Consider the following 25,304-nt stretch of genomic DNA (forward strand, 5'->3'; position numbering starts at 1 on the left):
CAGCAATGTCCTCAAGCTGATCATTGCTAGGAAGGAATTCTGATGCACTCAGAAGGAAAAACATGCAACTAATTTGCATAGATCAGATCCCACATTTTTCAATATAATAGGCGGCCCTGTTCAGGGGTGAAGTAGGACCATGATTTGTTATTCATAAGCAATTCAGAACAGATATTCACACATTTTGGAAAAAGGAAACAACTTCTGGTATTCCTTGTTAGTTTTTTGTCCTTGTTATTTGCTCCCTGATGTTCAGGTGGGGCCTGAACACCATGATGTAGCATTTAGGAAAAAAGATGCAAGCCAGTAAGCCAGCGCTGGAAGTTAGGATAGAGAAGATCTCGACGGCCACCAGGTATTTCCCTTTGGTACTCATATAGGCAGGAACAAAGGAGAGCCAAACGCTGCAAAAGACCAACATGCTGAATGTGATGAATTTGGCCTCATTGAAACTGTCTGGCAACTTCCTGGCTGGAAAAGCTACTGTGAAGCTGACAATGGCCAGAACACCCATGTAGCCCAGAACAGAGTAGAACATGGTGACTGAACCTTCATTGCATTCTGCTACAATTTCCCCAGTCAGTGAATGCATGTCCATATCTGGGAATGGAGGAAATGTACTTAGCCAAATCAAGCAAATTCCTGTTTGAATAGAGGAGCAGGAAATGACGATCAAATTGGCCACGCTTTTCCCTACCCATTTCCTCATCTTGGATCCTGGTTTGGTAGCCATAAATGCCAGAACCACAGTGATGGTTTTTGCCAAAAGAGCAGAAAGAGCAACTGAGAAGATGATGCCAAAGGCTGTTTGCCGGAGAAGACAAGTTATCCTCTTTGGCTGTCCGATGAACAGCAAGGAGCAGAGGAAGCAGCAAAGGAGGGAGATGAGCAGGATGTAGGTGAGGCTCCGGTTGTTGGCTTTGACTATGGGAGTGTCCTGGTGCTTCACAAAGTTTCCAAGTACCAAAGCAGTGATCACAGCAAGAGCAACAGCAGACAAAGACAATGAAATCCCCAAAGGTTCCTCATAGGAGAGATAGCTTATAACCTTGGGAATGCATTGATCCTGTTCTAAGTTTGAATAGTGATCTTCTGAACATTCAGTACAGGAATCCATATCTGGAAAGAAAAAGAAGTACTTTTTAATAAGAGATAGAGCGCTGATGCAATCTGAGAAGTAACTTGTCTTGAATTATTCATATATCCTATCCCTATCAGAGAGCATTGCCCAAATACATCTGCCTTAATCCATGTCTGGAAAAGAAAAGAAAAAAATGCCTCTGATATAGGGATGAACGAATCCGTTACCTGGCTCCATGCAGGGGCATCCACGGTGGAGGGGAGGTGCTCCGTCCCTCCCCCCGGAATCCTCCCTGGCTGGCTCCACTCCGCAGAGGCTCCACGGAGCCACCGGCCAGGGCCATCTGCAGCTGGAGTTCTGGCCGCGGCCGGGCTGCTGAGGCCGCAAATGGCAGCTGTCATAGCGGCCACCATTTGTGTCCTTCCAGGCTGCCGTGATAGACCACATAAGTATTTATGTAGCCTATCAAAGTAAAGGCAGCCACGCAAATGGCATAGTGGCCACCATTTGCGTCCCTGCTCTTTGCCATGATAGGCTATGTAAATACGTATGTAGCCTATCATGGCTGCTTGCAAGGACGCAAATGGCGGCCGCATCCCTTCTGAATAGAGGTGAAAGAAAACCATCCAATAAAATAGCAATCCAATACGGCCTTTCCCTCATCAGATCTCCAGAGTGGGAGATACTATCCCCCAGTGCTTCAGAGTTTATAGGTCACTTCACTCTCATTCCCATTTTGTATCTTTTGTCTCCTCAAAGTTCTTCTACTTTGACAACAGAATGACATTTAACAACAGAATGACATTTAATAGGGATAAATGCCAAGTTCTGCACCTAGGAAAAAGAAACCAAATGCACAGTTACAAGATGGGGGATACGTGGCTCAACGACACTACAAGCGAGAAGGATCTTGGAATTGTTGTCGATCACAAGCTGAATATGAGCCAACAATGTGATGTGGCTGCAAAAAAGGCAAAATGCTATTTTGGGCTGCATTCACAGAAGCATCGCTTCCAAATCCCGGGAAGTACTAGTTCCCCTCTACTCAGCACTGGTTAGGCCTCATCTGGAGTACTGTGTCCAGTTCTGGGCACCACACTTGAAGAAGGATGCAGACAAACTGGAGAGGGTTCAGAGGAGGGCAACAAAGATGATCAGGGGACTGGAAACAAAGCCCTATGAAGAGAGATTGAAAGAACTGGGCATGTTTAGCCTTGAGAAGAGAAGACTGAGGGGAGATAGGATAGCACTCTTCAAGTACTTGAAAGGTTGTCACAGAGAAGAAGGCCAGGATCTCTTCTTGATCATCCCAGAGTGCAGGACACGGAATAATGGGCTCAAGTTACAGGAAGCCAGATTCTGGCTGAACATCAGAAAAAACTTCCTGACTGTAAGAGCAATACGACAATGGAACCAATTACCTGGGGTGGTGGTGGGCTCTCCCACACTGGAGGCCTTCAAGACGAGGCTGGACAGCCATTTGTCAGGGATGCTCTGACTTGGATTCCTGCATTGAGCAGGGGTTGGACTCAATGGCCTTGTAGGCCCCTTCCAACCCTACTATTCTATGATTCTATGATACTGTTTCCCACTCACACCTAGCTTGCCCGCGCCTTGCTGGAGGGGGCGAATAAGGTTGAGTCATCTTCTCTAACCATCTCCAAGCCCTTCTGGGGGATTGTTGTTCAAATTCCTTAACAGAAGGTGTGCTTGAAAACTTTGCCTCTTACTATTAAGGAATATGTCTGGTGGTCATTCTGGCCCCATTAATCTTGCCAGGTTAACACCAGAATTAAGGTTATCTCATCTTGGGTCAAACTCAAACAAGCCAGGAAATTGGAAGCTAAGGGTGATGACTTGTCTTTCTGCCTGTTGTCTATCTATAAGTGTATATAGCAAAATTTACGCAGACACGATAATCCTTCCCCCTGGCTCCTGGCTTTGCATATGGAGTGGTTCCTTTTTATTTTGTATTATGTAAGAAACATTGAATTATTGGGCTCCCACAAAGTCTCCACTGGTATGTGATGACACAGCACTGTTTTCTTTGCCAGTAGCTGGCTATATATATAACTTCCTTCTTTCCTTTATGTATGAAGCACATTTCCAACTGAAACAAACCATCAATCCAATGTTTAGACTAGTGTCAAAATGTAGGGATGTACGAAAGGCACTTACCTTTCCCGGATTATGTCTATGGTTGGGGGGAAGACGTTCCGTCCCTCCCCCCGGAATGCTCACTGGGCGGGGGAGGCGCTCCGTTCCTCCCCCCCCCAGAATCTTGGCCGGCCGGCTGTGCTCCGCAGGGATTCTGCGGAGCCACCGGCCGGCTCCACCAGCAGCCGGACATCCGGCCCCTGGCTAGCAGGGATGCAAAGGGCGGCGGCCATAGCCGCTGCCGTTTGCGTCCCTGCAGTCAGCCGTGATAGACTACGTGAATGTTTATGTAGCCTATCACAGCTGACTTTAAAAAAACCACAAACGCGCGTACGCAAATGGCAGTGGCCACAGCCGCCGCCATTTGCGTTCCTTATCTTGGCGCGTCTTAGTCTACGTAAACATTTACGTAGACTAAGACGGCGAAAATAAGGGGAACGCAAATAGCGTAGCGGACGCTATGCTATTTTCATTCCCCTTATTTTCGCCGTCTTAGTCTACGTAAATGTGTACGTAGACTAAGATGTGCCAAAATAAGGAACACAAATGGCGCCAGCCATGGCCGCCGCCATTTGCATACGCACGTTTGTTTGTTTTTTAAGTCAGCTGTGATAGGCTACGTAAACATTTACGTAGCCTATCACAGTTTTTTTTAAAAAAAACCTAGCCGTGATAGGCTACGTAAATCTTTACATAGCCTATCACGTTTTTGTTTTGTTTTTTACTGGAAATGGCGGCGGTGGAAGCTGGTCGGAAGACTGGCCGCCGCCAAACCGCCACTGCAGCTGCCGCCAGAGCTGCCGCCGGCGCCAGGAAGATCCGCCCAAGGTAAGTCTCGTCCCGGGGGGTGGCGGGGGGGTGGCAGGCTATTCTGCCACCAATTTCGGGGTGCCGAATGCACTGGCATTCGGCCTCCCCGAGATCCGTGGTGGAATTTTCGTACATCCCTATCAGAATGTGTGACCAAGCATACCTAGGCCTGAATGTAAAAGAGAGGTCTGCATTCTTGTATAACAAGACCTCTTCCTATAGCCAGATATTCAAGGATCAGTAACATTTTCTTACTCCTTCCAGACCAAAGGCCATGCACATTTTTATTACACTGGTTTTGCTGGATATGGTGTGAGATGCAGTATGCTTGACATCTATGAAGAACCATGATTCCTACCGGTCTGATTAGAAATTTTCCCTTGAGGACACAGGGCACAATCATAGCAGCAAAATGGCTCCCCTTCCTTCTTTTTCCTGATGTGACCAGGATGGCAGTTGTCATTACACACAGAAATGGGCAGCACCTAATCAGAAACATCAGTGGAGAATGGACAGCACTGAGAAAAAGATGTTTTGATCATTATGGTTTCACTTGCAGGTGTCAAGTATCAAGGTGTTCTAAATTGGATAGATGCTTAGGCCCTTTTAGAGTTCAACAGATCCCCGTCATGGACCCGGCTTGGCTTCCATTTTTGCAAGCCAAGCTGCATGATAGATCCTGAAACTCAAGAACTTTAGCGGGGGGTGGGGAGGTGAATTCACAGGTGGATTAGTGCCAAATCCTGGCCATGAATAGCACAATTTGCACAAAATTGCAGCTTAGATCATTTGCAGCTGTGATTTTATGCAAATTGTGCTATTTCTGGCTGTGATTTTGCACAAGTCAGGATTTGTACAACCCTTCCGCCAAAAAAAGCATGAATTGGCTTGACTCATTGCATGCCGAATCAGGCCAGCTTGGGATCACGCCGGCGTGAAGGGGCCTGAGTGACCATGTTGATGGCTTCTGACACCTCACCATGCCACAGTGCAGCAAGATCCAGGCCACCCACCTCGTGCCCCGAGACAAAGGCCAAATGAAGCGTGAGCTCTGCCTTATGCATTAGTTCAATGTCAAACCAAGACAACCCCATTGTTGTCATATGAAATCCTGAGCTGGTCCTGTTAAGGCAGCATCAGCGTGGATGTTCAATTCCTCCAGTACCATAGTTCTAGGGTTCTCCAACACCACATCTGAGACCCCTCAGCCAGCTTTGTCAGGGAAGCCATTGGGCAGCAGTGTGGGCAGTTTCCCAATAGCATCCCCAATCTGTCCCTTTGCCCAAGACAAGGTACAGGCACTCCTAGCCCAAACTAAGGTGGAGGATTTTGCCAGTGATCAATATGAAACTGTTATGGATAAAGGTCACCACCCCCACCCTCATGCTGGTTTTTCTACCCTGTGTGTGTGTGTATGTGTGTTTTTGTATCACCACCATCAATCAGGTGTCACTCTCTTCTATAGGGAATTGCTGTGGTACCCCTTATGATAAGTAAAAACAACAACAACAACGCTTTGTTGTGGCAGTGCATGTATGTTTTAGGTGCATGTATGTGCCATGGCTGAGCCAACACAGCTCTCCCTGCTTTTCCACCTTATTCGGTAGATGTGAAATGGGGGTGGGGGTCCATTTTTTGTTCTTTTAAAAAAATCAACCAAGACCAATGCCTGCACAAAACAAATTATGATTTGCAGGTGACATGCATGATAATGGCACATACATACTGGCAGCATACATATATCAGCAGTACATGATAGGAGAGTACCTTCAAAGGCGGAGGGCAGGGGTATTTGAATGTTCTTTAAGAAAGCCTGAAGGTCCCGAGATGTTCAAGGAAAGTGTGTGTGTGTGTGTGTGTGTGTGAGAGAGAGAGAGAGAGAGAGAGGGAGATGGGTAGTTGCATTGGTGGGGTTGGCAGAAAATTATTTGGAGGTGTTATAGCAGTTAGAAGCAATCTGTTTGTATCTGAAGCCCTAGGCATGCATTCAATGGATGGTGTGTAGGGGTAATGTGGGGAGTGGGATATGGGCACGTACGAAAGCCCTGTCCCTAGGGTCATCGTGGGTCCATTTAGCCCTTCACGTATTGTGCACAACTGTCAGAATAGGTCTCTGCAAGCACATTCCTGTTTGGCAATGGAAAGTGGAGTCAGGGTTGTCTGATTCAGAGTGGGACCACAGCAGGGGGGTAGGGGGAAGTGTTAAAGTCCCCTAGGCATCCCAACGCTAGTGTCCCAATATGTCTAGTAACGTATGCCTGATGTTGTGAAGTCACATCTCATAAATATAGGCATAGGCATTGAACCCGAATGTCCTTGATTTCCTCTGCAAACTCCTTTGAAAACATGGAAGTACTTGCAGCATTGTAGCTCCAGAATGACACTCCACATACATGACAAACCTTCACAAGCATTTGCTGCCATACAGTCAGGGCCAGAACTACTGGAACAAGGATAACTGTTTTGGCAGTTGGCCTCTGTACACCACCACATTGAAGTTGAAAGGAAACACACCCAGATGGGAGCGAAGTCAGGACTCTCAGCTGTAATTCAAGGGGTTTGACAAAAGTGGGGCACTAACCATTCAGGAAGGACAGCCAGTGGCATACACACACCCCCATTGTTGGTGGCTCATAAGTAATGGAACAAATGGCTGACAAGCAGCTGCATGGCCATGTGTGGCCTGTTTCCTGGGTACCCCATGACCAATCAAGCAGATAAAAGGCCTGGAGGTGGTTCGGAGTGTTACATTTGCATTTGGTAGCTGTTCACTGGAACTCCCAACATGAGGTCCAAAGAGGTGTCCATGCAGGGATGTACGAAAGTTCCACCATGGATCTCAGGGAGGCCGAATGCCAGCGCATTTGGCCCCCCGAAATTGGTGGCAGAATGGCCCGCCCCCCCAGCCCCCCGAGACTAGACTTACCTTGGGCGGATCTTCCTGGCGGCGGCTGCTCTGGCGGCGGCGGTGCGGCGGCGGCCGGTCTTCCGACCAGCTGCTGCTGCCGCCATTTCCAGGTTAAAACAAAACAAAACAAACAAAAAAAAAGTGATAGGCTACATAAAGATTTACGTAGCCTATCATGGCTAGATTTTAAAAAAAACACTGTGATAGGCTATGTAAATCTTTACGTAGCCTATCATGGCTGACTTAAAAAACAAACAAACGTGCGTACGCAAATGGCGGCGACCATGGCCGCCACCATTTGCGTCCCTTATTTTGGCATGTCTTAGTCTACATAAACATTTACGTAGACTAAGACGGCGAAAATAAGGGGAACGCAAATAGTGTAGATTTTTTAAAATCAGCCATGATAGGCTACGTAAACATTTACGAAGCCTATCACGGCTGACTGCAGGGACGCAAATGGCGGCGGCTACAGCCGCCGCCATTTGCATCCCTGCTAGCCAGCGGCCGGATGTCTGGCTGCTAGTGGAGCCGGCTGGCGGCTCCGCAGAATCGCTGTGGAGCACAGCCGGCCGTCCAGGATTCCCGGGGGGGGAGGAACAGAGCGCCTCCCCCCGGCCAGGATTCCGGGGGGAGGGACGGAATGCCTGCCCCCCACCATCAACATAATCCGCAGAAAGATAAGTCACTTTCGTATATCCCTATGTCCATGCGAGTGAACAAGGCCATCATTAGGCTGAAGAAACAAAATAAACCCCTCAGAGAGATAGCAAAAACATTGGGAGTGGCCAATACAACAGTTTGGAACTTCCTGAAAAAGAAGGAATTAACTGGCAAGCTCAGCAACAGCAAAAGGCCTAGAAGACCATGGAAGACAACTACAGTGGATGACCGCAGAATTCTGCTCTTGGTGAAGAGGAACCCTTTCACAACATCTAGCCAGGTCAAGAACACTCTTGCGGAGGTAGGCATGTCATTGTCAACATCTACAGTCAAGAGACAGCTTTATGAATGTAAATACAGAGGCTTCACAACAAGGTGCAAACCACTGGTAATGCTCAAGAACAGACAGGCCAGATTAGCCTTTGCCAGCAAACACCTAAAAAAGCCTGCCCAGTTCTGGAATAAGATTCTTTGGACTGATGAAACCAAGATGAACTTGTGCCAGAATAATGGGAAGAGAAAAGTTTGGAGAAGGAAAGGAACAGCTCATGATCCAAAGCATACCACATCATCTGTCAAACATGGTGGAGACAGTGTTATGGCCTGGGCATGTATGGCTGCCAAAGGAACCGGGTCACTGGTGTTTATTGATGACCTCACTGCTGATCAAAGCAGCAGGATGAATTCTGAAGTGTATAGGGCTATACTTTCTGAACAGATTCAGCTGAATGCTGCCAAATGGATAGGACACCGCGTCATCTTGCAGATGGATAATGAGCCAAAACATACTGCAAAAGCTACCCAAGAGTTTCTCAAGGCAAAGAGGTGGGAAGTTCTTCAATGGCCAAGTCAGTCACCTGCTCTCAACCCAATAGAGCATGATTTTCACTTACTGAAGACAAGTCTGAAGGCAGAAAGACCCACAAAGAAGCAGCAGCTGAAGGCAGCTGCAGTAAAGGCCTGGCAAAGCATCTTGAGGGAGGAAACTCAGCATTTGGTCATGTCCATAGGTTCCAGACTTCAGGCGGTCACTGACTGCAAAGGATTTTCATCCAGGTATTAAAGGCGATCCTTACGTTTTAAACAATGTTGGTTTGTTCCATTACTTATGAGCCACCAGTGATGGGGGGGGGGAGTGTATGCCACTGGCTGTACTTCCTGAATGGTTAGTGCCCCACTTTTGTCAAGCCTCTTGAATTACAGCTGAAAGTCGTGACTTCGCTCCATCTGGGTGTGTTTCCTTTCAACTTCAATGTGGTGGCAGAGGCCAACTGCCCAAACAATTATCCTTGTTCCAACATTTCTAGCCCTGACTGTAGTTTGTAATGGGACAAAAAATCCTTAATAGTTGTTAACCACTGGTCAGAACCTTGACAAACCAAAGAAAGGCACGCCTCAGCTTGGAATGTGAGAACCCACCCCAGCTTGGGTCCTCCGGGTGCCCGCTGAAGCACCGCCCCTGCTGGCTTCCTCCCAGACCCGTGCTCGTGCCGCCCACAAGCTCGGCAGGCTGCCATTTTCCCACCTTTGGTTTCTGCGTAAAAAAGGAAGTTTAAAAAATGTGCATTTATGCACAGTTTGGGGCCAGGAAAGCTTAATATGTGCAATATTAGTGGCATTATACCTCTAATATTGCACTTTGTAAGATTTTCTGGCCCCAAACTGCACATATTTAAATATGCACATTTTTTAAACTTCCTTTTTTATGCAGAAACCAAAGGCAGGAAAATGGTGGGCGCTCACCCGATGGGCTCACGGTGAGTCTGGCAGGTTGCATGCGGGGGGCAAGTGAGGACAGCATCTCGGTGGGCACAGTCTCGGGAACATGGGGGGGGGTGGACTTTTGGACCCAGTTGGGTTCCCGCAACATCCCTAGCCTCAGCAATCCTGAATAAATACATCAGTTGATTTTAGCAAAATTTAGAAGTTATATATGAAATGCCATGATGAAATAGGAGAAAAGTGTGAATGTGTCACTTTTCAGCAGATTTTAACTCCTTGTACCTGTGGAAATTTTTTATCACAAGTCTCTACAATTGTAGACCTCATCAGGTAGAAAGTGGATATCATGTATCACTTTTTTATAATCAGTAGAATTTTGAGGCTTATACTGGTGGAACTTGTGTGTGTGTGACTCACCTTAACGAAAAAGGCACTCCCCCAACTCTGTAATTTATATTGTATTTCTTTTGTTGCACACTACCTGGATATGTTGGACACGAAAGGTGGTGTAAAGTATTTTGAAACAATCAAGTTGTGCTACATCTGGCAAGATCCTTGCTGTCTCACCTGCTTGAATGTCCTAGGCCACATGATGCTTTTATCATGGACTGTTAACTTTTTTCCGGGAGGAGCTACTGGATTGAACATTCCCACTTTAACTCTCAGAAAGGATTGATTTGGGAAAATCACCCAGTTTGTAACATCGAATCCTGTGACTGCTTCTCCATTTTCATCAAACTCTACTGCCTCTCCTGCGCTGTTGTTGAATGAGATGCCCCTCAGAAAAGGGTGGAGCTAAATTCAAAGACAAAAACACACAAATGGACAACAAAGTATTTTCGTGATCACGCTGACAAGTACTTATCCTAGGAAGGTTGAGATTATCTTACATCAGTCTGGGTCTTGCTTTCTCACTACTTTACTGTGGCTAGAAAGATGCAAAACTTTTCCCTTGGGAAGAGTCGTCTGCCCCATTTCCTAACCAGGTAGAAATAGAAATTTGTGGCAGATCATTTTGGGTAACTGGGAATTATGGTATGCCCCTCACTCCATTTTGTCTTAATGTGCCCTTCTGGAAAAAATAAGTTACTGACCAGGATTCTATAGAAAAGGAAAAGGAGATGGAGACACTGAGCAAAGTGATATCTATTAACCTTAACCTTAAACCTAATGACTCCTATGCATGACTTTAAGAAATGCTCCATTGAGAGGCTGGGAAGAGCTTCATGTGTAACTTCTGAGGCTTTTAATGTAAAGAGGACATAATACCGCTGGCACTGGTACCAGCTTACCCTCTACACAGCCACCTCCCTATCCAAACAAAGAAAAGAAAGATGTGGCTTTGATTGGAAATACCTGCCATGCCACCTCATTCCAGGGCACCAGCTTTCTTCCAGACTCCCATAATTTGTGTTTGGATCTTGATACATACATGGAATATAAAGCATGTGCCACAGCAAGGGCAGCATTGTAAACATTGTAGCTGTGACCAGTCATACTCATCTCAAAGAAAGTTCCAGGAAGGCTCTCCAGTTTCTCGTCCTCACTGCAGTCTTTCTTCAGCACTCCATTCTCACGGAATTGTTTCAATGAACAGTTAAAGGCCTTCTCCCAGAATACCTTGATGAAGTCATCTTCTTTTGCCCAGGAAGGATTTACACTCTGAAGAAATTCCCTGAATCCTAATGGGTCCTTTGAGTGGACTGCGAAGGATAGCATACCATGCAAGGATTGTATATCGTGACCCATTAAAATGGTGCTTGCTGTGAAATCCCAATATGTTGTCATAATCCATAACTTACTTATTGGTGAATCTAGGGCTGATCTCTGAATGAACAAGCTTATTGTAATTATATGTGGATTTGCAGTATCAGCAAGAAACACATTGGCTTTGCTTTCCATGAAAGCTGAATCTGAATGTCCTTCCAATTCACTGAGCGATGACCATGACTTTCCACCACGTTTTCCAAAGGTTGTCATTTTTTCTATAAAGGTAACACAGATGCCTCCCTGTGAAAGCATTGGCAGTAATTTTTGCAAACGCCATTCTGCATGCATATTATCCAGCGTAAAGAGTCCAATCCATGTCCAGTTGAAATGTACAAGTAACTGGACAAGCCCAATGTACTGATGAGCATCATTTGGGACCATCTGGTATAAAGTACGAGATAGTGCTTTGTCACCCCAGGCTGGGGAAAAAGGTCCAGTAGTGAGCTGAAATAGAATGCAGTGATATTTTATGAATGGAATAACATCTGTATGTGAGTGATGTGTGCACATGAAATCAGTTTTAGCAAAAACCTGATTGGGTAAGATTCCTACATGGATAAATATGGTCTAGATCTCAAAAGCTGCAGGTGAGATTTTACATAAATGTAGGTAGTTACAGAAGTGGCTTATCTAAACCTTCATTGCTGACATGCTAGTTGAATGTTCAGGGATTTTTAAACATTTTATTGATAGAGCACCATTTATAGAATCATCTTGATTCAATTATTTGTGTGTTGAAGAGATTTTTAGGATGCACTTCCCTAAATGTATGGGAGAAGTAATGTACAAGAAAAAGCTAAGAACACCATCACAAAATGACAATTAATATTTTTTAAAAATCATGTGAATGGTAAAACAATTTAGCACAGTGGATTGAGCCTGTTCCGTCAGCCAATTTACATTACATGCTGGAATGCTGGCCCAACCATGAAACAGGGTGAAGCACTTGCATGAGGTGGCGAAGTGGGGTGAGGAAGAAATTGCACCACTCCACTCTGCTCCCTTCCTCACCGCCCCTACAAGGAGACCCCACCTCAGTGGCCTCCAGGGGTGCTCTGTAGAACCCATTAAGCTGCTGTCCTGCATTGGCATTTGCTGTGGTGGGAGAGCAGTCTGCAGGGCTCTCTAGAGCATCTGCCTGTCCTCTCCTTCGCTCACCCCAAGGAAATGGAACAAGTGGCCACAGAACTCTTGGGAGACCCGGGTGAGATCGTGCAACACCTGTGTGAACTCCAGGGAGAGCCTACATGCAAGCAGCAAACATAACGGTAAGGAGGGCACAGGCTGGGGGAATGGGATGGTGTTGATCTACCTTGCACAGGACCTGCTGGAATGAGAAACACAGTGTCTTTGCAGGCTTACGTAGCAGACACCACTCCTTTAGCTGCCCTGGTCTTCAGCCACGTAGGCTTCTATAGTTAAGATTCAGTACGTTGAATTCTGCCTGGAAATGGATTCACGGTCAATGTTGCTGTTAAGGAGTCTGTGACTGGAGTGTATTGCACTAGCTGTGACTCATCTGCTCTGGCTTCCTGGTCACCTCTGAGGCCAATTCAAAGTGCTGGTTTGACCTACAAAGCCCTTCATGGCTTGTAGTCTCGGTACTTCATGGAACACCAGTTCCCGTATGTGCCTACTCATGGCCAAAGAGGCCCTCCTCCGTGTGTCCCCTTTTTCTGAGCTTTGGGGTGGTGGTGGTCTTTTGGGTGATGCCACCAGGTTTCATGCTGCCCCCCCCCAAGGGTAGGGATGGCAGAGAATTCTGCCACAGACTCCAATGAGGCTGGATTCTAAGAATCCAGCCCCTTGGAGTCTGCGGCGGAATGAAAGACGCACCTCTGCCAACCGGGGGAATCCACGCAGGCCAGATCCTACCTGCTGCCAGCTATCCTCTGCCGGCCGCTGCTGCCTGTCCCATGCACTGATGCTGGTCTTTGGACACAAATGGCGTCAAGTGTAGCGGACGCCATTTGTGTCCCTGCCTTTGCCATAATAGGCTATGTAAATCTTTTATCTTTTTATTATCTAAAGATTTACGTAGCTTATCACAGCAAAAGACAGGGATGCAAATAGCGCTTGAAGGATGCAAATGGTGCCTGAAGACCAACAGTCCGGGAGCGGATGAACCCGCGTGGCGGCTCCGTGGCCTCGCAGTGGGCCGGGGAGGATTCTGCATAGGGATGTCAGAGAATGCCACCACAGATCCCAAGGAGGCTGAATTCCAGTGAATTTGGCCCCCGGAAATCCATGGTGGAGTGAAACCCCCCGCCCCCCACCTCGTGAAACGCATGCGGAACGGAGCTCTTACCTGTTGCCATTCGCGGTGCTTTGCGAATGGCGGCCACATCTGAAGCCGCCATTTGCCTCCCCACTTTTGCCTTGATAGGCTACATAAGTATTCACGTAGCCTATCATGGCTAATGCAGGGACTCCATTTGTGTCCCTGCAGAGGCAGTGATAGGCTACATAAATACTTACGTAGCCTATCATGGCAATAGACAGGAACGCAAATGGCGGCCGCTGTAGCCGCTGCCATTTGCGTCGCTGTCTTTTGCCGTGATAGGCTACTTATATATTTATGTAGCCTATCATGACATAAAAAAGGGGCGCAAATGGCATAGTGGCCATCATTTGCACCCCTATCTTTTGCCATGATAGGCTACGTAAATATTTACATAGCCTATCAGGGCTCAGTGAAGGGACAGAAATATCAGCTGATCCCCCTACTGCCATTTGCGTCCACAGGCCTGCAAATTTTGCAGACCTACGAATGCACCTGGCTGGTGGCTCTGCAGATTCACCATGGAGCAGAGCTGGCCGGGGTAGGATTTTGGGGGAAGGCGCGGAGCACCTCCCCACCACTGCGGATGCCACGAATCAAAACGGTAAGTGACATTTGTACATCCTTAATTCCGGGGGGAGGAAGGGATTGCCTCCCCCCCCGCAGACCCCCCGTCAGATTCGGAGGTGAGTTCCGTACACCTCTATCTGAGGGAAGGTCTCCTGCTGTCAAAATTTTATAACTTTCAGTCACAGGTTAAGGCTTTTTTTGTCCTTAACCTGTGGGTTTTGTTGTTGTTGTTAGATATCATTAAATCAATGATATCTAATCTCTATTACATTTTTTTAGGTTTTAGCTTCGGTATTATGTGTTTTTAGATCGTCATTTCTGTTTATTTCGTTATGTTTACTTTTGTACTACTTTTTGTTGTACTGGCTTTGCATTGTTTTTCTGTTGTGTTTATACTGATGTTTGCTGCCTTCCTCTGGAGTTTTGTTACACTTTATTGCATCATTGTCTGTTTTGTATGTTGTTCAGTCGTTGCGTCGTGTCCGACTCTTCATGACCCCATGGACCATAGCATGCCAGGCCTTCCTGTACGGCGCTCTCTCCCGGAGCATCATCAAGTTCATATTCATTGCATCGGTGATGCTATCTAGCCATCTCATCCTCTGCCGTCCCCTTCTCCTTTTGCCCTCAGTCTTTCCCAGCATCAGGGTCTTTTCCAGAGAGTTTTCTCTTCGCATTAGGTGGCCAAAATATTTGAGCTTCAGCTTCAGGATCTGTCCTTCCAATGAGCACTCAGGGTTGATTTCCTTTAGGATGGACTGATTTGACCTCCTTCCAGTCCAGGGGACTCGTAAGAGTCTTCTCCAGCACCACAGTTCAAAAGGATCAATTCTTCGGTGCCCAGCCTTCCTTATGGTCCCACTCTCACAGCCATACACTACTACTGGGAAAACCATAGCTTTGATTAGACGGACCTTTGTCGGCAAGGTGATATCTCTGCTTCTTACTATGCTGTCTAGGTTTACCATAGCTTTCCTCCCAAGGAGCAAGCGTCGTTTAATTTCATGGCTACAGTAACCGTCTGCGGTGATCTTGGAGCCCAAGAAAGTAAAATCTGTCACTGCTTCCATTTCTTCCTCTTCTATATGCCAGGAAGTGATAGGGCCAGATGCCATGATCTTAGTTTTTTTAATGTTGAGTTTCAAACCAGCTTTTGCACTCTCCTCTTTCACCCTCAACAAGAGGCTCTTTAGATCCTCTTCGCTTTCTGCCATTAGGGGGGTATCATCTGCATATCGGAGGTTGTTGATAATTCTCCCAGCAATCTTAATTCCGACCTCTGATTCATCCAACCCGGCATTTCTCATGATGTACTCTGCATATAAGTTGATTAAGCAGGGTGACAATATGCAGCCTTGTCGTACTCCTTTCCCAATTTTGAACCACTCGGTTGTTCCATGTCTCATTCTTACTGTTGCTTCTTGACCCTCGTACAGGTTACTCAGGAGACAGGTAAGGTGGTCTGGTACTCCCATCACTTTAAGAAATTGCCACAGTTTGTTGTGATCCACACAATCAAAGGCTTTAGCGTAGTCAATGAAGCAGAAATAGACATTTTTCTGGAATTCTCTTGCTTTCTCTATGATGCAGCGTATGTTGGCGATTTGATCTCTAGTTCCTCTGCCTCTTCGAAACCCAGCTTGTACTTCCGGTAGTTCTCGGTTCGCATACTGCTGAAGCCTAGCTTGTAGGATTTTGAGCATCACCTTGCTGGCATGAGAAATGAGCGCAACTGTTAGGGATGAAACTTCGGGGAAACTTCGGGGGGCTGAGCGCCAATGCATTCGGCCCCCCGAAATCGGCGGTGAAATTCTCCACCCCCCTGCCCCCCTCCGGGATGGGACTTACCTCCTCCAAATGTCCCTCCCAGCGGCGGGTCCCGGTGGTGGTTCGACGGGCTTTCGTCCGGAGGCGTCAGCTGGTCTTTTGACCGGCTGCCGCCGCTGCCATTATAGCTGAATTTAAAAAAAAACACCCCCGTGATAGGCTACGTAATGATTAACGTAGCCTATCATGGCTAGATCTGCAAAGTCAGCTGTGATAGGCTACGCTGCGTTGCCCTTATTTTCACCGTAGTCTACATAAATCTTTACGTAGACTAGGCGTGTCAAAATAAGGAACGCTAATGGCAGCGCCCATGGGCCGCCGCCATTTGCGTACGTGCTTATTTTTTTTTTCCAAAGTCACCCGTGATAGGCTACGTGATGATTTACGTAGCCTGTCACGGCTGACTTTGAAAATCTAGCCGTGATAGGCTGCGTAAATCATTACGTAGCCTATCACGGGGCTTTTTTTTTTTTTTCTTTTGAAGTTCGCAGCCGGAGAGACAGGGCGCTTCTCCCCGGCCTGAATTTCGGCCGGGCGAGGCAGGGAGGGGCGCCTCCCCCCCGGCCTGAATTTCGGGGGGAGAAGCGAAGCGCCTCCTCCCCACCGCGAAGCAAGCTGCGAGACCAGGTAAGTGACTTTCGTACATCCCTAGCAATTGTGCGGTAGTTTGAACACCCTTTGGCATTGCCCTTCTTTGGAACTGGAATGTAAACTGACCTTTTCCAGTCTTGCGGCCATTGCTGAGTGTTCCAAATTTGTTGGCATATTGAATGCAGCACTTTAACAGCATCATCTTTTAGGATTTTAAATAGCTCAGCAGGAATACTGTCATCTCTGCCAGCTTTGTTGTTACTAATGCTTCCTAAGGCCCACTTGACTTCATTCTCGAGGATGTCCGGCTCAAGTTCAGTGACCGCACTATCATGGCTATCAGGGACATTAAGATCTTTCCTGTATAGTTCTTCTGTGTATTCTTTCCACCTCTTCTTAATCTCATCTGCTTCTGTTAGGTCCCTGCCTTCTTTGTCCTTTATCATGCCCGTCTTTGCACAAAACGTTCCCTTGAGATCTCCGATTTTCTTGAAGAGATCTCTAGTCTTTGCCATTCTGTTGTTTTCCTCGATTTCTTTACATGGTTCATTTAAGAAGGCCTTCTTGTCTCTCCTTGCTATTCTCTGGAACTCTGCATTCAGTTGGATATATCTTCCCCTTTCTCCCTTGCTTTTCGCTTCCCTTCTTTCCTCAGCTACTTGTAAAGCCTCATCAGACAGCCACTTTGCTTTCTTGCATTTCTTTTTCTTTGGGATGGATTTCGTTGCTGCCTCCTGAACAATGTGACGGACCTCCATCCATAGTTTCTCAGGCACTCTGTCTATCAGGTCTAATCCCTTAAATTGATTCCTCACCTCTACTTTATATTCATAAGGGATATGATTTAGGTCAAAACTGAATGGTTTAGTGGTTTTCCCTACGTTCTTCAAATTAAGCCGAAATTTTGCAAGAAGAAGCCACAGTCACCTCCAGGTCTTGTTTTGACTGACTGTATAGAGCTTCTCCATCTTTGGCTGCAAAGGACATAATCAATCTGATTTTGATATTGACCATCTGGTGATGTCCATGTGTAGAGTCATCTCTTGTGCTGTTGGAAAAGAGTGTTTGCAATTATCAGCGTGTTCTCCTGGCAAAACTCGATTAGCCTTTGTCCTGCTTCATTTTGTAAACCAAGGCCATGCCTGCCTGTTATCCCAGTGATTTCTTGACTTCCTACTTTAGCATTCCAATCCCCTATGCTGAAGAGGACATCTTTTTTTGGTGTTAGTTCTAGAAGGTGTTGTAGGTCTTCATAGAACCGATCAACCTCAGCTTCTTCGGCCTCAGTGGTTGGGGCATAGACTTGAATTACTGTGATGTTGAATGCTTTGCCTTGGATTCGTACTGAGATCATTCTATCATTTTTAAGATTGTACCCCAGTACTGCTTTTCCCACCCTTTTGTTGACTATGAGTGCTACTCCATTTCTTCTAAGGGATTCTTGCCCACAATAGTAGATATGATGGTCACCTGAATTAAATTCGCCCATGCCTGTCCATTTTAGTTCGCTGATTCCCAAGATGTCGATGTTCAATCTTGCTATCTCATGTTTGACCACCTCCAGCTTAACTTGATTCATTGATCTGACATTCCAGGTTCCTAAACATTATTGTTCTTTACAGCATCGGATTTTCTTTTCACCACCAGACACATCCACAGCTGAGTATCCTTTCGGCTTTGTCCCAGCCGCTTCACTCTTTCTGGCGCTACTTGGAAATACCCTCTGCTCTTCCCCAGTAGTATATTGGACACCTTCTGACCTGAGGGGCTCATCTTCCGCTGTCATATCTTTTAGCCTTGTGATACGTTCCATGGGGTTTTCTTGGCAAGAATACTGGAGTGGGTTGCCATTTCCTTCTCCAGTGGACCACATTTTGTCAGAACTCTCTGCCATGACCTGTCCGACTTGGGTGGCCCTGCACGACATAGCTTATGGCTTCACTGAGTTATGCAAGCCCCTTCGCCACAACAAGGCAGTGATCCATGAAGGGGTTTTGTATGACACCTCAGGAATTCATTTGATTGAATATAAATACAAAGAATCACAACCATTATCATAATTAAAGTAGCTGGAAATATATATTTAGTGTGACATTTTCCAGTGATAAACCCAGATGCTATATTCTTTACTAACTGAACTTCCTGAGAAGTCTTCGAAGGTAGCCCCACATTCATTGCAATACAACATTCCAGCCTGGAGGTGCATTGAGATCAGTGGCTGGGCTATTTCTGTCTAGGAGATAGTCAGTGTATGTGTATGTCACAGAACAGAAGTGTGCATTCATTTGAAAAAAAGAAAGAAAAAGAAGCATGAAACAAATGTTTCCTCATTTGTTTAAGGTTTTCAGTGTAACAAGAATTAAAAAGGAAAGAAAAGAAAAGAAAAGACAACAAGGAATGTGAAAAACAAATGCCTTCATTTTCATTTTCACATTTATTTCACATTTGTTTTTCAGCATTCTGCATGCAATATGCCCTGGGGGAACAGTAGGTCGCTTGGATAGAAAAGACCAAAGTTACAAGCAGGAGAAACACAGGCCAGGCCAGTTTTTTCTGCCTTGTTGTCTCACAGCCAGTAGCATGGAAGTGGGGGTAGGGATGTGAGGGCCTGGGGAAAAAGATGGAAATATTTAGAAATAAACTAGGCTTTTTTGTTTTTTATCCAAAAAAAAAAGAAAAATCACCCAGTTTTGGATTATGAAATATTTCCTTTTAGAATTATGACTACAATGTTGAAGAAAAGGTATTCATATATTGCTACCTGGTCATTAGTCTCCCAAAATGTTTTCTAAAAACCATGTAATTGGGTGACCTTTATAGGAAGCCAAGAAATGTTATCTTTCTGAAAATGTTGAACCCTTAGCGGAGGGATTATTTTACAAAATCATCTCTATATATTTCCTAGCACAGTTATTTGAACCATTCCATATTAAAATTATCCATCTAAAATAATTCGGACTGATAGACCTGTAGAAACATTTAGGAATGCTCTAAGATTCCCAGCATGTCAGTAGGGTCATTATATTATAATATGCAAAGGAAATGTGTATTCTTGATATTTTGGGTTTTGTGCTACCGGGTTCTGTGTTTCTTGGCTTGTTAGGGGACAGTGGTGCAAGGAGGGTTGGGCTTCAGTGCCTGTGTACCAAGGCCCCAAATGACCATTCAGAAAGCAGCAGGGTGATGGGGACACTGGCAAGCAGGTCCCGCATCAGCACCTGGGGTGGGATGGGCATGCCAAGGCCCACCAGGTTTGATGTTACTTGCACAGTGTCCTTTCTTCTTATTATATAGCATCTTAGGCTTGGGGGCAGCCAACAGGGCAGATGCTCATTTCATTATTTGTACTTTAAAAATATATTATTCTTTTCGACACCAAACTGGAGCTTATTCCCAAGCAAATTTGTCTAGCATCAGGGCAGCAGAAGCACACTGCATTTTCTTCCGCTTGACATGATAGCGCTATGATTTAAGTGAGTTTAAAATGCAAAACTGCACATGCTCAGAGCATTTCTTTTTTCTCAGGGCTGGTAAACAGGAAGTTCTTCTTGTTTTGTTTGCTATAACATACCAGGAATGTAGAGCCAGTTGTGCATTACAGAATGGTGAGGAGGAGAGAAGGGAGATGTCAGTTTTATGCTACTTAGCCATCATGTCAGTCAACCCCAACACCCCACCCCACCCTCATCAGATCATTAAGTCCAAGGTCTGCAATTATGGACCTGCAGGGCTGGCTGGTGGTAGGCAACACTTTGCCTGTGGTCACCACTGTGTCCCCTTACACCCTCCGCTGTGCTCACCAAGCTGTCCTGCTCCTCCTGGTTTTTATGTTCCATTATTTCTAAAATGTCTTACGAGCGGCTGGGCTCCTTCGGAGTGTGGCGAGGGCCTCTCGCCACTGCCCCTTCAGTTCCTGGGATTGCTGCTGGGCTGCACATGTGGCTCAGAGGAATCTTCAGGAAATCACACTGCTGGATGGTTGCAGGCTGACAGTTTCCTCTGCAGCACACCCAGCGGAAAAGTGGAGGGGATGGAAGTTGGACCCCTTTTGCTGCTGTTTGGAAAGATGTGACATGGGGGGGGGGCGTTAGAAAGCAGTGGGGACGTCAGGAGATCAGCAGAGGGCTAGGAAGGTCAGTGGTAAACCCACAAGGGGATGAGGAAGCCTGTAAGTGGGTTAGGGAAGCCAGCAGGAAGCCATCCTGGGGGTCTAGGGATGGCAGCAGGAAGCAGGCCAGGGTCCTGGGGGATCCAGCTTCAGCAGCCTGGGGAGTTGGGAAGGACAGGGCCTGTGTTTGTGAATATATGCATACATGATAGGTACATGGGGTCCTTGACTGTGTGTGTGTGCATAAGAGAGAGCGAGAGAGAAAAAGTCTTTGGGTGCTTATCCAGGGAAAGAGAGTTTCTATGTGTGGTGATCTCATGTGTTTGTGTGTGTGTGTGTGTGTATGTGTGTGTGTTTGTGTGTGTGTGTGATGGGGAAGTTTAGGTAGGGATCTGGGGTATGAGAGAAAAAGAGAGGGGGGAATGGCTGGCAGAGATATGGGGCAGGAAAAAAGAGAGAGAAGAAATAGGCTTCTGTTAGCACAGAAAACTTTGGATTCAAAGGAAGTGTGTGTTGTGGCCCAGATCTCACCTTGTACTCAGTATTCTTGGAAGTTTACTTGTCTTTTTTGACTAGCCAGGTCTGCAGCAGCCATTTTAAGGTAGAACCCAGGACAGTTTTGCAGAGATCAAATATGTCCCCAGATGTGGCAGACCCCTGAGTTAGATGCTCTAGCAGTCAATGAATGTAGTTCTAAAGCCCATACATGACAGTAACACTGTATATCAAACTTCCCCAACCTGCTGCTATCCAGAAGTTTTGGAATACAACTCCCAGCATGCCTGATGATTGGTTGCTGATGGCTCTTGAAATCCAAAACATCTGGACGGCTCAAGGTTTTGGAAGGCTAATGTACATTATTCCATTATTTTCAACACATGGAATGGAACAATGTGTGGGTTATCCAACCTACGTTTCTTAAAAGAAGAAAAAAACTACATTGAGAATTTTTTTTAAAAAAATATGAAACCTATTCCCAGATTTTTTAATAATGTTCACAGTGGACCTCAGCATTAGGGAATACTGCATCTTCTATGAAAAAATAATTTTTGCCACCAGAATAAATCCTCTATAGCTAAAAGGAACTCAGTAACTAGGTTCCTGTGCAGTAGTGATGGAACTGAAAAAAACACTAGAGAAAACCCTTCTAAATCAGAACAAAATGTAGGGGGTAAAGGGCCAAAATTCAAATATCAAAGGCTGTTCTTCCTGCTATTATGGGGTGAAGAAGCCAACTCATGTCTACAAACCTACCTGTGGAATCTTATAAGCCTCCAAGATTGTGGCAATCTCAAGAGAAATGAGAGAGTAAATTCCCCCAATGATGGCTATCAAATTGTTCTGCACGTCACACTTGTAGTTCGGGTGGAATTGATGCAGTGTAGAAAGCAGACCAAGCGTGCCCATATAAGTAATCTGTGGGTTGTAGTAGCTCTCATAGATGCGAAACCCCAAGGTGACATTAGGGAAGACTGTGGGATTTTCATTGATTTCCTTTAGAGCAAACACCAAGGCTAAAATATGCTGGTAGTTCTTCGGCATCACACTGCAATGAAAGTTATGCACCATGTAATAAAATAATACCAATAGCTGAAGCATTTTAGACAGTTTGTTATAGCCATGATTAGCTCTGATTGGGCATTGATTGCTCTCCTGAATTATGTGTAGAAGTGGAATTCAAGATTGTATGGCAGTATTTTAGCTCTCTGCTACTCCTGGAAGTCTTCCTGTAATAACACAGTCCCTGGCATAACCCCTGAAAACAAAGTCAAAACCGATTTATTAAACTGCTTGCACAGTAGAAGATATACGTGGAAGAAGTAGGAGGAGGAGGAGGAAGAGGAGGAGGGGGAGGAGGACAAGAACAACCATGAGTTGACATCGATGGAGACGATTTGGTCAAATGCAATCTCTAATGTGGAATTGGCTTAAATACATCAGTTCTGACATTGCTGCAGGGGTCTATGCCACAGGCAGTTCTATAATGCTCGTTGTCACCACTCTGCATGTCTTCCTATCAAAGAATCCATAGCCAAAGTCATGTGGAAATGGTAGATATTAAGTCCTTTGAACATTTAAGAAAACAGATATGATTACACTTTCCCCACACAGTGGATTTCTATGTAGTGCTGCCTGTTCTTGGTTTCCTATGGATCAGAAAGCATTGGAGACTTACGAGATGGTTTTAAAAGAAAACGTTTTATTTACAATATACAGTTGGCTGGGACATAAGTTGAGGCAACAATGAATTTCTTGAAAATAGAAATTCTGCCACCACATACCAGGGCCTCTGGGAGAGACGTGGCATCCTTCAGCCACCTCACAGTTCTCTGCTCCTGTCTGACATTTTTCACAGTCATATAATGTCTATCTATGTTAGCTACAGGGGTGTCACTTTCCCCAAGCTCTGATCAATTTCTCAGTAAACAAACAAACAAACAACAACCCACAAAGACATATCATCTCCTAAGCATTAGCTCCCATTGAGGAAACATCAGCCAGACATCCTAAGGTATTAACCAGCAATCCGCCCAAGAAAGGAGTTGATTGGCCAGCTGCTTTAATACCATATAAATGACAGTTAGCATTAAGAAGTAATCTGCTTCATGTACATTATCCAAGGAATCGTTCCAACAGTCCTATCATACAGATTAGAACTGGCCACGAACTTAGAAGGCTATAAAGAGGATTGAACTAATTTACGGAAGATAAGGCTAGCAATGGATAGTACACATGATGGTGTTACTGGATGTGCTCCTTCTAGTTATGTGTACAAAGTTGCTCATGTTCAAAAAGTCACACATTCATAAAAAAGGAACTTCTTAACATTGGCAATAGAGTGTCTTTGGCAAAGGCGGTAACTCAGATATGAAAACAATGGTGTATCTCTTTAGCAAACACAAATAAGTATTACAACAAATGCATTACTTTTGGGAAAATACTGTGGAATGGTAGCCCAATTGCAGTTTAGACACCAGAAAAATAAACCATTTGAGCCCTTAATGAAAACGTGGATCATGGGGAGGTTAGCTGAGTTCTGATGGAGACTGGCTCCAGACCTAAAACTAGGCTGTGGATATGTGCAGAGTGTTCAGCCAGCAGTAAGAAGGGTGTGTGGAGTTGGAAGGATGGGATTAGGTAAGCAGAAGTTACTAAAACATTTGTGAAGGAATATGAAAGGTTTGGGGGTGAACATAGAGAGCAGGGAGAAGAAGGGGTGAAAGGAGGATTTATCCTAACGCAAGACGGCATGATCAGGCCAGTTCCCAATGCATAGTCTCTGAGGCTAGAAGGGCGAAGGGGTCTATCCAGCGTACACATATAATTCACTCTGTTTTTCCAGTGCTTTGTGCTCTTGCCCCCTGTTTCTTTATGAGCGGGTCAGCATCACGTTTGTTCACTGCAAATGTTGATTGTCTGTTCAGGTAGAATTATACAACCATTTAAACAGATCCTGAGTAGAGAAGCAGGGGGTGCAAAAGGGGTCCCAGCCACAATCCTTTCTACTTGTCAGCCAGGGAAGGAAACGGAACTCCAACCAAATGTGTTTGAAATACATCCAGTTAGCACTCACACACAGCACAAAAAGGAGGATGGAGGCTAGATTTCATACATATTTAAGTGGGAAATTGCCAAGGAAGTCCAACATAGTCACATTTGAACTCAAAAGGGAAAACTTCTCTAAAATGAGAGAACTGGTATAAAGGAAATTGAAAAGGGTGTCAAGAGAGTTAAATACCTACAAACTGCTTGGCGGTTACTTGAAACCAGAATAATAGAAGCTCAGCTAGAATGTATACGACAGGCTAGAAAATGTAACATGAAGACCAAGAGGTCAACAGCATGGTTAAAGAGCAACGTCTGGGGCGTTCTTAAAGAAAAGAGTGCTTCCTTCAGGAAATGAAAGCCTTGGCCAAGTGAGGACAGTAAAAGGGAGCACAACCTTGTGCATAGGAGTTGCAAGCAGATAATAAGAGATGCAAAAGAGCATTTTGAGAAGCATATTACTAATAGCATCAAGGCTGCTGGAACCTGTCTTCCCAGAGCCAAGACACAACTCACAGTAAAATCTCTTACTTCAGTAATTCCAGTAATCGGCTATGAGCCTTTACAGTCCCAATAAAGATCCACAATTAACAGATCACCACTTAGTTCCTTGACAAGAACCTGTTCATGACCATCACAACAAACAACCCCATCAGCCTGGGGTTCAGCTGTTCACAGATGACATCCCAATGAGTTCACAATTCCGGTAAAACCAGGAAGCTTTCCAGGTTACTAATGCGTTGCTTCCAGCAAAGTCTAATATTGTTTGCTCTGATTTAAATACAGAGGAGTGGACACTAAAGTTCTCTGTTAAAACAGAAAGGGACTATGAGGAGCTCCAAAAGGATCTTTCCAAACTGGGAGAACTGGTATCAAAATATCAACTGTGATTCAGTGTAAGTAACTGTAAAGTGATGCGCGTAGGGGCAAAGAATCTCAACTTCACAAATCAGCTGATGGGATCTGAGCCAGCAGTGACTGACGAAAAAAGAGACCTTGGGGTTGTGGTGGACATCCTGATGAAAATGTTGACCCAGTGTGCATCTGCAGTGCAAAAGGCCCTTTCCGTCTTAGGCATAATTAGGAAATGGATCAAAAATAAAATTGCCAGTATCATAGTCCCCTTATATATTTACGTATAAGCAGAGAGCAAGTGAAGCAAGCAAGGAATCCTAATTTTGAGACACATATTATGGTGCCATAGTTTGCATTTATTTCCTGTGTGGAAGCCCTTCATACATTAGATCAAATTCCTTACATACAGAAGTCC

General features: G+C 45.4%; 1 protein-coding gene across 1 annotated transcript; it reads right to left on the reverse strand.

Moving 5' to 3' along the window:
- Positions 1 to 217: 217 nt before the first annotated feature.
- LOC146341746 (vomeronasal type-2 receptor 26-like) lies at positions 218 to 22,030 on the reverse strand. Its single transcript, XM_084807648.1, has 6 exons — positions 21,743 to 22,030; positions 12,123 to 12,354; positions 10,774 to 11,044; positions 9,909 to 10,098; positions 4,407 to 4,533; positions 218 to 1,119 (listed from the first exon to the last, which is right to left on the reverse strand). Exons 1-6 carry the CDS (start codon positions 22,028 to 22,030, stop codon positions 218 to 220), a joined length of 2,010 nt encoding a protein of 669 aa, XP_084663774.1.
- Between the last annotated feature and the right edge of the window lie 3,274 nt (positions 22,031 to 25,304).

Source organism: Heloderma suspectum, chromosome 6, assembly GCF_057233095.1.
Source record: "Heloderma suspectum isolate Gila_16-S chromosome 6, 16-S_ref, whole genome shotgun sequence".
In the NCBI taxonomy this organism is placed as follows: domain Eukaryota; kingdom Metazoa; phylum Chordata; class Lepidosauria; order Squamata; family Helodermatidae; genus Heloderma; species Heloderma suspectum.